At 36.5% G+C, this 13,535-nt stretch overlaps 1 protein-coding gene and 1 pseudogene across 4 annotated transcripts in view; one reads left to right on the forward strand and one right to left on the reverse strand.

Annotated features, from left to right (window-relative positions):
- UBN2 (ubinuclein 2) overlaps positions 1–13,535 on the reverse strand; it is a 76,119-nt gene that overhangs the window by 39,011 nt on the left and 23,573 nt on the right. For 2 of the 4 annotated variants that reach the window (XM_045792545.2, XM_045792544.2), the window contains exons 3-6: positions 10,680–10,781; positions 6,710–6,847; positions 5,795–5,898; positions 2,878–3,367 (exon numbers count right to left, since the gene is read on the reverse strand). In XM_045792545.2, the coding sequence (XP_045648501.2) occupies positions 2,878–3,367; positions 5,795–5,898; positions 6,710–6,847; positions 10,680–10,781 (834 nt within the window). The remainder of the gene's footprint in view (positions 1–2,877; positions 3,368–5,794; positions 5,899–6,709; positions 6,848–10,679; positions 10,782–13,535) is intronic. The other 2 variants (XM_087860796.1, XM_045792546.2) reach the window with 1 other exon arrangement.
- On the forward strand, positions 4,934–5,229 carry LOC123788894 (NADH dehydrogenase [ubiquinone] 1 beta subcomplex subunit 3 pseudogene; annotated as a pseudogene).

Raw genomic sequence — 13,535 nt, forward strand, 5'->3', positions numbered from 1 at the left:
CAATCACGGTGCCGTCTCCTGAATGATAAATGCTATGTGAGACACCGCAGCACTGCACTCAATACAGAGTACAGGTTTCTGCTAAATAAACAAGAGCTATTATTTTTACTTTATTTTTTTAAAGATTGTATTTATTCATTTGAGAGAGAGAGAGACAGAGAGAGCACAAGCAGCGGGAGAGGAAGAGGGAGAGGGAGATGGAGAAGCAGGCTCCCCGCTGACCTGAGAGACTGACATGGGGCTCGATCCCAGGACCTGGAGATAGTGAGCTGAGCCGAAGGCAGAGGCTTAACAATCTGAGCCACCCAGGCACCCCAAGAGCTATTATTATTAATAATATCTTGCAAAATTGGATCACATCACTAACACTTTTTAAGACCTAGAAGAAACTAAAGGTTTTAGGGATAAGAAACATGGAATAGCAAAAAGCACATGCTTTGGAGTCAGGTGAACCCTTGTGGCTGTAAGTGTGGCTCCACCACTTACTAGCTGCGTGGACCTGACCAAGCTATTTAACCTAGCTCAAGTTTCTTAACCATAAAAAGGAAATAATACCTTTATTTCCTACGCAGAGTAGCTGAGAAGATTAAATAAAAAACCCACTTATTACCGAAACTACAGTATACTTTTCAAAAAATAAGCACAGAAAATAGCAAAACAATGAAAACAAAAGAGTAATAGAACAGGATAAAAAAGAAAATGACAAAGATCAATTATATAACAACTGTAGAAAGATAAAATCATTTGCTAAAAGAGAAAAGACTCAGATGAGGTCAATAAAGAAATTACATGCTGTCTGTAAGAAAGAGCTAAAATAAAGAAAATCGAAGAGGTTGAAGGTAAATGATGAGAAAAGCTGCACCATGTAAAAATAAAGAGAAAGGAGTCTACAGTTAAGTCAGACAAAACTAAATTCAAGGTAATAATAGCACCAAAAGTCACCTTCAAATGATAATCATCACAAAGATCTAGCCATCAAGAATTTTATGGGTCAAACAATAGAGCATGGCAATAAAGCAAAAATGATGTTAAACACAATTCATAACCTAAGAAATATTGGCAATGAGATATTTTAACAGACTTCTCTAAATCCTGGACTAATGAAGTACATTAAAATAAGTAAAAATACAGGGGAACTAAAATTAAGTCACAACTTTAGAAGAAATGCTAAAAAATAAAAAATGGAAAAAATAATAGAATTGCTAAATAAAATCTGTGGACCAGTTACTAGAAAAATTAGATAAACCGAATACTCCTGTAATCAGATATTTAAATTTCAGGAAAAGTTATGAGAAATAAATACAATATAAAGATGATTAGTAAATTTTAAAACACGACTTAAATTGGGTTACTATAATCCCAGGAGAAAGAAGTAAACTGAATAGTCCATACATTACCATCCCATTAATTATTTTTTATAATAACATTTGCAAATGCATGGATTAAAATCCAGAAAAATAAATAATTTAATATTGGTTATCTCTGCTGGGTGTGGGGAATGTCAGATTATGGGGGATCTTTCCCTACGTATAATACATTTTGCATTGTGCATTTTACTTTTGCAGTCAAGGAAAAAATTGAGGACTAAAATACGGCATGGGTTCAAATAAGCATGCTAAGTAATCAAGAAGGGCATTTTAGGGGCGCCTGGGTGGCTCAGTCGATTAAGCATCTGCCTTTGGCTCAGGTCATGATCCCAGGTTCCTGGGATCGAGCCCGGCATTGGGCTCCTTGCTCGGACGGAAAGCCTGCTTCTCCCTCTCACACTCGCCTTGCTTGTGTTCTCCCTCTCTCGCTGTCTCTGTCAAATAAACAAATAAAATCTTAAAAAAAAAAAAAAAAAGAAAGAAAGAAAGAAAAAAGAAGGGCACTTTAAACTAGGTTTGGCATGTTATTATTTTTTTAAAGATTTTATTTGAGAGGGTATGTGAGCACGAGTGAGGGGAGGGGCAGAGGGAAATGGAGAAGCAGACTCCCTGCTGAGCAGGGAGCCTGATGTGGGGCTTGATCCCAGGACCCTGGGATCATGACCTGAGCTGAACACAGACGCTTAACCAACTGAGCCACCCAGACGCCCATTGGCATGTTATTTTAAGTGAAAATACTATTTCCCTGAGATTAAATGGATAAGTGTGATGACATTTATCTGGATTTGCAGCTAGTTAATCAAAGATAATGAATCCAAGTCAATCTAGAGAGGTATCTAATGTGACATACTAAAGCTCAGCTCTCAAGTTTCTCCTAATGGGAACACAATGCATGATTACTAAACGTGCTGATTAGCTGGAAAAATCAATTATAAAATAGCTAGATGTCAATATAGTTTGGACCAAGTTCAGGTATACTTTTGTAATGTTATTATTTGCTCCTACCATCCCTTTATTGTCTTTACATGACTGTTTTTACAACAAAAATTGTATTTATGAACCTATGCTGAAAAATATTAATAAGATGAGGGACACCTGGGTGGCTCAGTTGTTTACGTGTACTGGGATCAAGACCCGCTTCAGGCTCCTCGCTCAGTGGGGAGTCTGCTTGAGGATTCTCTCCCTCTTCCTCTGCCCCTCCCCCCCCCACACTCACTTCTGCGAACATCCTCTTTCTCTGTCTTTTCAAAGTAAATCAATCTTTTAAAAAATTTATAAGATGAAATAAAATAATAGAACAATCACCCATATGATGCTATAATTATAGTTATACATATTTCTACTTAAAATCAAAGGCCTATGCATACAGCCAACACCTAAAAGTAAATATAGAAAATTATAAATTGTTTATATGGGTGCTGGGATTGTGGGTTATTATTTTTGTTTTATAAAAAGTATTTATTGTTAAGTTTATGTAGCAAATAAGAAACAAGGGGATTATTACACTTACTACACGGAGGTCTTCAATGCGTTTTTCAAGAAGGACCGGTAGACCCTCTGGGAGTGTAGGCACCACCTTGGGCATAACCTGAGAGGCATAGGTTGGCTGGGTGGTGTTTCCATTCTCTCCCCCTGACTCAGAGAGGGGGCTACCATCAGAAGCAGCATCCAGTAATCTGTCGAAGTCGAAATCATCTAGCATCTCTAGGGCATTTTCAGCTTCCTGAAACAGTTCATGTTCATTTGTGCCAACAAAAATGGGGAGGTCCGGATCAGCACTGTTCAGATTTAAGTCCGTGACATCATTTCCCAATGCTACAGCATTGGAGGGGGGTTTATGCAGAGAGGACGTCGTTAAGTTCACTGGGACTTTGGGGTTAGGCTCCTTCTTTAATGCATCCTTCTCTTTCTGAAATTTTCGTATCATGGCAGCTAGAGAAAGAGAATCTTTATAACGTTTCTTCTTTTTTTCGGACTTATGGGAATTTAGAGCCACAACTCTGTGAAGAAAAATGTCATCCGTTAGGCTACGTATGATTTTAAAGTTTAAAGCCCCATGTAAATAAGCAGGCACAGATCATCAAAACAACTCTGACAGGTGGAAGAGCAAATTTCTTATTAAATTATCCTTTTATCACACCATCTTCCTCATCATCTGGACTGTCAGTGAGGAAAGGTGGACAGGTAAATGGCCATCAGAGTGAAGAAAATGAATGGACTAAAGTTAACAGAAAGAAACAAAATGAATGTAGCGCAGGTTTATGAGAGTATATGAAGTTAAACTTATTACTCTTTTTGGAATGTTCACATTCTTAAGCACTTCTATAAAGTGATCACCTAAAAAATTAACCAAGTAAAGAAATACACTTCTGAAAACAGAGTTGCCTTACGACCAGAGAAGCTCACACAAGTACAACCTCAAGCTGGTACTCCAGGTGGTTTGTGCTACAAACTGCCAAAGAAATGCATAATCTGTCTAGACCCTATTCTATCTGCTGCTACCTTCTGATCATTTTCACTTTTCATTCTGGGAACAGCTATGTGAGGCAATTACATATACGTAATTTTCTATGACAATGTTCTCCCTACAGAAACCATGGGGAAAAGATGGTTTCAGTTTAGTTATCACTTTCTCTAGACATCTTTTCTACATTCTATGGCTTATATGCTTCTATGCGCACTACAGAATCAAAAAGATGACCTGTACCTTCGAGGCAAGCCCACGTTTCATTTACTGTTATATACTCCAAACCACAACAACACCTGGTATACAACAGATACTTAATAAATATTTGCTGTATGAATAAGCTATGAATTTGAGAAAATGACAAGTTCAATAAAAAGGCATTACAAACTTTCCCAATGAAGCTTACTTGTAAATAATGAACTTTTAATATATGCATTAGTAATACACGTTTTTCCTTATTTCTTAATGACTCCGGGGTCACTAAAATCTCGTGCTTACAGGAGGATAAATACCTCCCTACATCAACTTTTTGAATACCGATGGCCCAAAATTCAGGTGCACAACCCCTGGTAAGGAGGGGAAGAAAATCCAGCCTCTCATAGTTTCTGTCCCTTAATTCTCCAAAAAAACCATGGAGAAGCAAGAGCAACTGGTAATTCTATGAATGCATGGTATGAACGTTTTATTCTTACGGCTTAAGTCTTATGAGAAAGTCTACTTGATTTTTAGAGACAACATCATTACCTAAAGTTACAAGCGTGAAGAGCTAAATAAGTGACTTTTTAAATAGTAAAACAACTTTGTTCACACAAAGACTACTGCCAATCCTCAGTCCTCTAATAAGCTTAGTTTTAGCACAAAAAGTTTAAAACATTTGTTCAAGGTTGATAGCATCTTTTCAAACTGGTTCTTGTTGGTTAAAAGTTGTAATGAGCAAAATACTTAATGAACTAATTTGTAAATCTGATCTAAAACACCGTGAGTGTCTAAAATGATGAGGCCTTCTACTTATTAATCAATAAATACAATATTAATTATTTAAAATCTAAGATGACAGATTGAATACAGAGTGTCGTAAGAGGTCAGATTGCTGTCAGACATGGCCCATAGACACAGGCATGAACATGGCCATAGTAAACTGAAACTTCCAGATTATAAACAATGGAAGACAGAAGGGACACCATTAAAAATTGTCCAGAAGAAGCTGGCTGCACGAGGGCTAAGGGATCCATGGGGCCACAATGAAGCTTGGAGATACACGGGTGGCTTTGCAAACAATGGTTCCTTTGTTGGTGCATTATTAAAAGGATTCAAATGGGGATTTGCTGCATTTGTGGTAGCTATAGGGGCTGAATATTACCTGAGTCCAAGAATAAAAATAAGAAGCATTACTGAAGAGAATACCTGGAAGTATCTTAAAGGCTTCTTCTATTTTTTTTTTTTTTTTAAAGATTTTATTTATTTGACAGACAGAGACAGCCAGCGAGAGAGGGAACACAAGCAGGGGGAGTGGGAGAGGAAGAAGCAGGCTCCCAGTGGAGAAGCCCGATGTGGGGCTCGATCCCAGAACGCCAGGATCACGCCCTGAGCTGAAGGCAGACGCTTAATGACTGCGCCACCCAGGCGCCCCCTTAAAGGCTTCTTCTTAATGCTCTTATAAAAATAAGATTTCTTCAATGTAGGCTACTCGTCTGTGTGTTTTTCCCTTAAAGAATACTAGTAAGATTTAATAAAGAAAACGTGCAAAACAAAAACAAAAACAAAAAACCACGATGACAAAGCTTTCTACTTACTAATACTTAATACATATTAATATTCTTAAAATATAAGTTAACAGTCATTGACATTTATAAATAGAGTTATTAAATTAGATCTAGCTAAGCTGAATGAATTAATGCTAAATATATCTTTCTAAAAGGGCAGCGGGTCATGCTATGACCCTATGTTTAATTTTACGTACCCCAATTGTTTGGGTACTTTTTTCCTTGGCTTCTTCTCCTTTTCCCCTTCCTCTTTCCGCTTCCGCTTCTTCATTTCAATATCATCTTCTTTTATTTTGGGAATCTGCAAATGATAGAAGAATGTATCACTTATCTGAATATCAATGGTTTACTCTTTGATGTTCTCAATCTAGCATCCAGGGCAGTGTTTTCTCTCAAAGTTCAGTGTAGATTAGTAATGCTTGTTATAAATGCAGATTCTTGGGGTCTAGAGCATTGCCTGGTTTTTAAGAAACATTTTGGTGATTCTGGTACAAGTAAGTCCTTGGATCACACTTCAAGAAACACTTAAGGACACTGTGCATTTCCTAAAACAATATATACATTCCATAGAATTAGCTTTATAAATTACATCTTAGGAAAGGTAATGGCTTTTAATCATTTCTATACCAAGTCTTAACTTATCCTAGAAACGTACCCTTATCCCCCAAACAGTAGATTATTAGACCACATATGGAGAAAGAAGTTTTTTGTTTTCTTAAGATTTTATTTATTTGACAGAGAGAGAGGCAGCGATAGGGAACACAAGCAGGGGAGTGGGAGAGGGAGAAGCAGGCCTCCCGCTGAGCAGGGAGCCCGATGCGGGGCTCAATCCCAGAACGCAGGGATCATGACCTGAGCCGAAGGCAGATGCTTAACGACTGAGTCACCCAGGCGCCCCTGGAGAAAGAAGTTTTAAAAGAAAGTACAATTCTACCATGATGCAAGTATCGATTTCCCCTTATCTACATAATTTTACCTTAATGCATGTAAATAACTACAGATTCATTAAACAATGGTTAGCATTTTACTTTTCCTTATCTTCACAAGTAAACTTAAAAAGTACACCCTATTAACTGAACATTCATTACTACTGCAATGCTGGATAAACTTACTTTGGGTGGCTTGTGCTTTTGGCTGTCTGTAATATCTTCTTCTTCAGTATCTGAAGCTTGGCGAAACTGCAGAGTGCCAGTGTTGATGTAAAAGCCTCCATACTTTGTTGTTAGAGAAGCAGGAACTAACTCGTCATACTATATTAAAAAAAAAAAGGTTTCAGATATATCCTATTATTAATTCTATAAATATATCAAAGAAATTCAATCACTATGTCAGAATCTTCCTTAAATCCTAACTATAAAACTGAATGCAATGAGGATGTTTGTGGAATAAATTTAGAAAAAGTTAGTATCTGGGATAAAAACGAGCCCAGATTACTCAGTATTTATAAAGAATGGAAATTCTGGAATAACGACACAAATTCTATCATCTGCTGAGAAAAATTTAAAGATCACTGCTACTATTCTTAATGAGTCTTTTTTTTTTTGTTTTATAAATCTTTATTTATGTATTTTTTAAGTGACCTCTACACCCAATGTGGGGCTCAAACTCACAACCCAGAGATTAAGAGACCCAGAGATTAAGAGTCACATGCTCTACCAGCTGAGCCAACCAGGCACCCCAAGAACAAATGATTCTGATGAGAAATTGAAACAAGTTAAAACAGATGACTAAATGTCCAGGCAAAGAATAAATTTCATTTCCCACCATATCAGTATATAATTTTATTTATAAGGAGATTATAAAGAATAATAAAAATATAAAAAAAGAGTAATAATAAAGAATAATATTTCTTCTGTCTTAGCTCTACGCTTTTAGGTGAAAATTTTTAAAACAAAAATAGCATATGTGTTTAAAAAGGAAGCAGAAAAGTAACTGCCCAGTTCAGTAAGCATACACTGTAATGAGCCAGGTACTTTGCTTGGAGCAAGAGATGCTAATTATCTAAACTAGACTGAAGGTCTGACCGAAAATATCACTTAAGCTGATGTCCTCTAAGCTTGGATTTTAAAGTTTATCACTTCTCACCTGATGAAAATGGACAAAAAGCTAACATTAAATGAAAGTCAATCTTCACCAAATGATGGAGTCCACAGTGGCTGAGAAAAAAAGGAACTACTTATCTAATAGAGCTAGATACCTGCTACCTGAGGTCCCCAGAACTCTACCTACAGGTTCTTCATATTTTATATTTTTAAGAAAGTCAGATTTTTAAGGAGAATCCTTTGCCATGGACAAGGAAGATAGAGAAGGTACTAGTTACTGTAAGAATATTAAGGCTATGTACAAAAATTTTGCTTTTAACCTGGATCCTTTTCAATTAAATGGTGAACAGAAAAAGAAAGAATTTCCAGTTTAATCATATTGAATCAAAAAGAAATGAAGTGGGGGGAAAAAAAGGAATGAATTGCTTTCTTGTTGCTTCACTTGATGGGCTACCATAAAGACCTACGGGTAAAACCTTCAGAAAGGGTCCAATATTATCTGTAAGCAAAGGAGTGATGTGAAGAGTAGAGAATTAAAAGTGAAATGACTTTGTAGTAATTATTTTTGAAAATGTGTAATTGTGACAAACACATCTGTACTTTTTGCTTACACTGCTTTATAATTTACAATGCTTCTTCATATAAATTATTTCACTTGGTCCTCCTGATACCTTTGAGGCAAAAAAGACAAGTATTATTCCCATTTTATAAGTGAAAACCAAATTTAGAGGTTAAGAACCTTGCCAGAGTAATTTTTTAAGCTTATGGTAGAAGCTCTGGCTGTATTTCAAACTATCCACTACACCAAGCAGGTTCTCCGACAGGAAACACATTCATCACTATATTAAAGGACAACGCAGGTGTATTCAACATCTGTATGCTGCAGTATTATACTAATAAGCTTTCCCTATCAGAACACTCTTCAGGAGAACAAGCTCTTTATGCATATTTAATTTACCCTTTTAAGTAGAACGTGTTAAGAAGCAAAGGAACACTGAACTTGAAAATCAGAAGGCCTGGATTTAGATCCTTTGCCAATGACTGGCAATTGTGACCCAGAGGAAATAATTTAACACCAATACTTTGGGGTTGTGTAACAGTGACAACATTACTTCAGAAAGTTCTAGTGAAATTTAAAAGAAACAACCTAAATAAAAGTGTTATTCATGCCTGGTATTATAATTTATTAATAATAAAGAAAAACATTTTCTTTCAGTCTTTACAAAATCTGGCAATATCAGTGAGACTAAAAATAATCTTCACAAGCATTTATTTCCAGGTATTTATAGTAATAAGTAGTACATGATTCTGACAATTAATTAGAACCAGATTATTTTCACTCTCTATCAAATAATTACAAACAGTGAAAGCTTACTGGTAATACAATCAATGAAAAGAACAGAAAATCATTTGGTTGGATTATAATTGTCTTATGTTTGAATTATCTCATGAAAAGAACTCAATAATCTGTTAAAGATAACAACACGAAATTATTTGGCAAGTCAATAAACAAGCTGTATTCTATTCAACTTCCTCTTACAAAACAGGAAACTACCTCATCCTCTAAATGTCAGCAACTAATTCTAAAATTTTTATACAACAACTTATACCTACAAAATTTGTCCTTATTTATTAAAGCAGTAGCTTTCAAATTTTCTTCACCACCACCCAAGGGGAAAATACATTATACATCAAAACCCAGTGCATGCACACACACATATACACATTAAAAACTCACATCATCTACTATGATTTGCTATAATAGCTCCTATTCTGTTCTACTTCATTTTCATTAAAAATGCTGGCCACACTCTCTAAATTGATACATAATCCAATTATGGGTTACAAAAGTCAGTCTGAAAAACACTTTATTCAAATAATCTGCCTGCAGCAGAGAAAACTGGGTAACGCCAAAAGATTTGCTTAGAAATCTTTAGAAACCTCGTCAAGTCTAGAATCTAGGAATTTTGACTTGTGTTTCATATCAAGGTCAAGACTCTTAAAAACATTCCATCCCTTAACCTACAAAAACATTCCATCCCTTAACCTTTCTGGTAACAAGAAGCCTTCTCTACTCCAAAGGGCATTGTTAGTATTTTACTCCTATACACCAGGCTGTCTGGTATGGTAAACCAGTTTATGTCAGGACACTAAAATAACTTAGGAGTATGACAGGGTATCCACTATGCCTCCTGCTGGAAGTTCTACCTGTCACTCTTCTACCACTGTATGCCTTGTATTCATCTACATAACCAAGCAGTGTAGTAACAGGAAGAAGAAAAACTAATTTGTAGGTAGTACTATAATGCTTACCTTGGTGTCACTTTCTGTGTATTCTAAGTAATCACTTAACAATGCAGAGGATACCATAAGACCAGGGTTTAGATTACTCTAGTGCTCTGAGAAGAATGTAAGAACATATACCTTACCTACTTCCAAACACGGTATGCCCTCTTTCACTTGCTATGGGATCGATGGACTGCTACAGTCCTTAAATGCTTTCCTAAATTCCTTTTCATTTTATAAAAGAAAGAAGACTCCCGGAGAAAAGCTGTAGGGCTTGATCAAAACAGACAGGCAATAAAGGCTGGCATTCAATCATCACCAGTGTAGTAAGGGTTGGCAGCAAAAAAAAAAATGAAGTACATTTTAAAGACGTCTGCCAGATTAACTTCAACCCAGTAGCTCCAATCTTCAAGTTCATATGGTTCTTATCTAGAAGTCATTTGAAAATACACCTGCCCAAGTTTGGAAATATCAATAAAAATTCAAGATGTAAATACCCTTGATCAATAAATCCACTAGAAATTTATCCTATACATGTATTTGCACTAATTACCTTACATATTTACTCAAGTACACAAAGATAAATGTACACAGATGCTCAACTATTTGTAAGCACATAAAAGTGGAAACAATTTAGATGTACATCAACAAAGGACTGGTTAGTAAAAACAAATACTGAACTATTTTAGTAACTTTATCCTTGACTTCTATCCCAAACAAAGAATTGCTGCTATATTAAAGATACATTACTCACAGCCTCTGAGTTATCAATAAATGGATCTGTCTCATCATAGCCAAAGCCTATATCAATTAAATCTTGTAGCCGATCCTTCCGGTGTTTACGGGGTTTCCCACCCTGCAAAAAACAGATACGTTAGACTGGTATCAATACTCGTGCTGTTTCCATAAACTTAAAAAACACCTGTCAGAAGAATTCCAAATAATTTCTGTAGATAATCCCCCCCTCCAAGAGGTTGAATTTAAGTCCCCCCATGCTTTGAATGTTAAATTGTGCTTAGGGTCTTGCTCTCAAAGAGTAGAATATGAAAGGGAGGGAACAAAGTAACTTTATAGTGAAAAACCTGGCCAACATGACCCCGGCCAGGTGATCAAGTTCAACATCAACAGGATAAATCATGTTGATAGCGTGTCCTTGATATGATGCGACAGCCCTTGATATGATGCAATAAAAATGGCACCTTTGTGATCTTCTCTCAAAAGCCTATAACCCCAGTTAACGAAAAACATCAAACAATCTAAACCATGAAGAAAACAATAGGCAAACTAAACTGAGGGACGTTATACAAATAACTGACCAGTATTCCTTAAGCTATGAAGATAATTAAAAAGAAGGAAAAACCTGAAAAACTGTCATAGTCTAGGTTAATCTAAGGAGACATAAAAACTAAAAGTGATAGAGTATCCTGGATGGGGTCCAGTAACCAAAAAAGGCATTAGGGGTAAACTAGTAAAATCTGAATAAAACATGGAGTTTAATTAATTGTAATATAACAATGTTGGTTTGTTAGCTGTAACAAATCTACTATACAAACCTAAGATGTCATAGGAGAGAGTGGGTGAGAATTATATGGGAAGTCTCTGTATTATCTGTGTAACTTTTCTCTAAATACAAACTATTCACAAATTTTTTTAAACACCACAGAATTACACACATTAGACATATAAGAAAATGAAACATGAGTGCATGCAAAAACTGGTATATCTGAATAAGATCTGAAGTTAGGTTAACTGTATCTAGTCTCCCAGTCTTGGTAACTATAGTTATGTAAGATATTACCAATGTCAATCTCCTAGTCTTGGTAACTATAGTTATGTAAGATATTACCACTGGGAGAAACTGGGTGATTGCTACAAGGAGACCTCTCTGTACTATGTGTGCAACTTCGTGTGAGTCTATAATCTCTTTAAATAAAAAGTATTTTAGGGGCACTTGGCTGGCTCAGTCAGTAGAATGTGTGACTCTTGGTCTCAGGATCATGGGTTCCAGACCCACACCGTGTGTAGAGATTACTTAAATAAATAAAAACTAAAAAAAAAAAAAGAAAAAGAAAAAGAAAAAAAAGTTTTTTAAAAAGAAAAACAACAACTTGGGGTGCCTGGGTGGTTCAGTTGGTTAAGGGTCCAACTCTTGATCTTGGCTCAGGTCTTGATCTCACCATCGTGAGTTAGAGCCTTCCATTGGGTTCCACGCTGGGCATGGAGCCTACTTAAAAAAACAAATAAATAAGGGTGCCTGGGTGGCTCAGTTAGTTAAATGTTCGACTCTTGCTTTTGGTTTTTTGTGTTTGTTTTTTTTTTTTTAAAGATTTCATTTATTTATTTGACAGAGAGAGACAGCGAGAGAGGGAACACAAGCAGGGGGAGTAGGAGTGGGAGAAGCAGGCTTCCCGGCGAGCAGGGAGCCCAATGCAGGGCTCGATCCCAGGACCCTGGGATCATGACCTGAGCTGAAGGCACACACTTAACGACTGAGCCACCCAGGCGCCCCTCGACTCTTGCTTTTGGCTCAGGTCATGATCTCATGGGTCATGGAACTGAGTCCTGTGACCGGCTGTGCATTCAGCACGTGTCTGATGATTCTCTCTCTCTGTCCCTCCCACCCCCACACTCTCTCAAATAAATAAATAAATAAATAAATAAAATAACAACAAAACAAATAAAAAAAAACCTGTTAGTGTACATTCCATTATTCATGTCATACTTTTTTTTTTTAAGATTTTATTTATTTATTTGAGAGAGAGAGTGCAAGTGGGAGAACACAAGCAGGGAGAGCAGCAGAGGGAGAGAGAGAAGAAGACTCCCCACTGAACAGGAAGCCCCATGCAGGGCTCCATCCAGGACCCCGGGTTCATGACCTGAGCCCAAGGCAGACGCTTAATGGACTGAGCCACCCAGGCGCCCTTATTCATTTAAGAAGTCTTTATTATAGTTATAAAGAACTTACTCTATCTTAGGTATAAATGTTACATGTATGCTAAAAATTATATATAAGCTTGTTGTAAGTAGTTTAAGTGAGCAGGACACCTACTAATGTTGTAGCACTACTAAAACAAGTGTTTAGTTCAGTCCCTAAGATTCATTTTAGATATTCAAATATACTCACTCGAATTTACCTATACTTTCTAAGCATCTTCCTAACACCTCCTGACCCCTGATTTTTTTTTAGCACAGGAATGGGCCATGGGGAAGAAGATGTTCAGAAAGAAGACAGAAAACAGTAAGCGGTAAGTATTCTGCCTACCAACATGCCACCATTGAACCAGAGTAAGTCTAGCAGAAAGCATGGGATGCAAGATGTGAATCTCTTATTTAGTTTCAATTCTCAGTGTGTAATCTTTCAACGTAAAGTGAGTCTAATGGTGAAAGATGGGTAAGTTTTGTGCAACATGGACCTTAAATAAAAACAAACTGCTCTATCTTATTTCTATACAAAGAAAGAAACTGTTCCAGTGTTTGATGGAAAAAGTGGTTATGTTGGACCTGCTGAGAGATGTCACCAATATGGTGCCATCCCTTTCTAAATAATTTATAAAAGTAATTATGACTAAATGTTATATTTGTATTACACTGAGATGTTAAAAAGCTAACC

Source organism: Ursus americanus, chromosome 3 (assembly GCF_024610735.1).
Source record: "Ursus americanus isolate L20-20 chromosome 3, mUrsAme1.1.p, whole genome shotgun sequence".
Classification (NCBI taxonomy): domain Eukaryota; kingdom Metazoa; phylum Chordata; class Mammalia; order Carnivora; family Ursidae; genus Ursus; species Ursus americanus.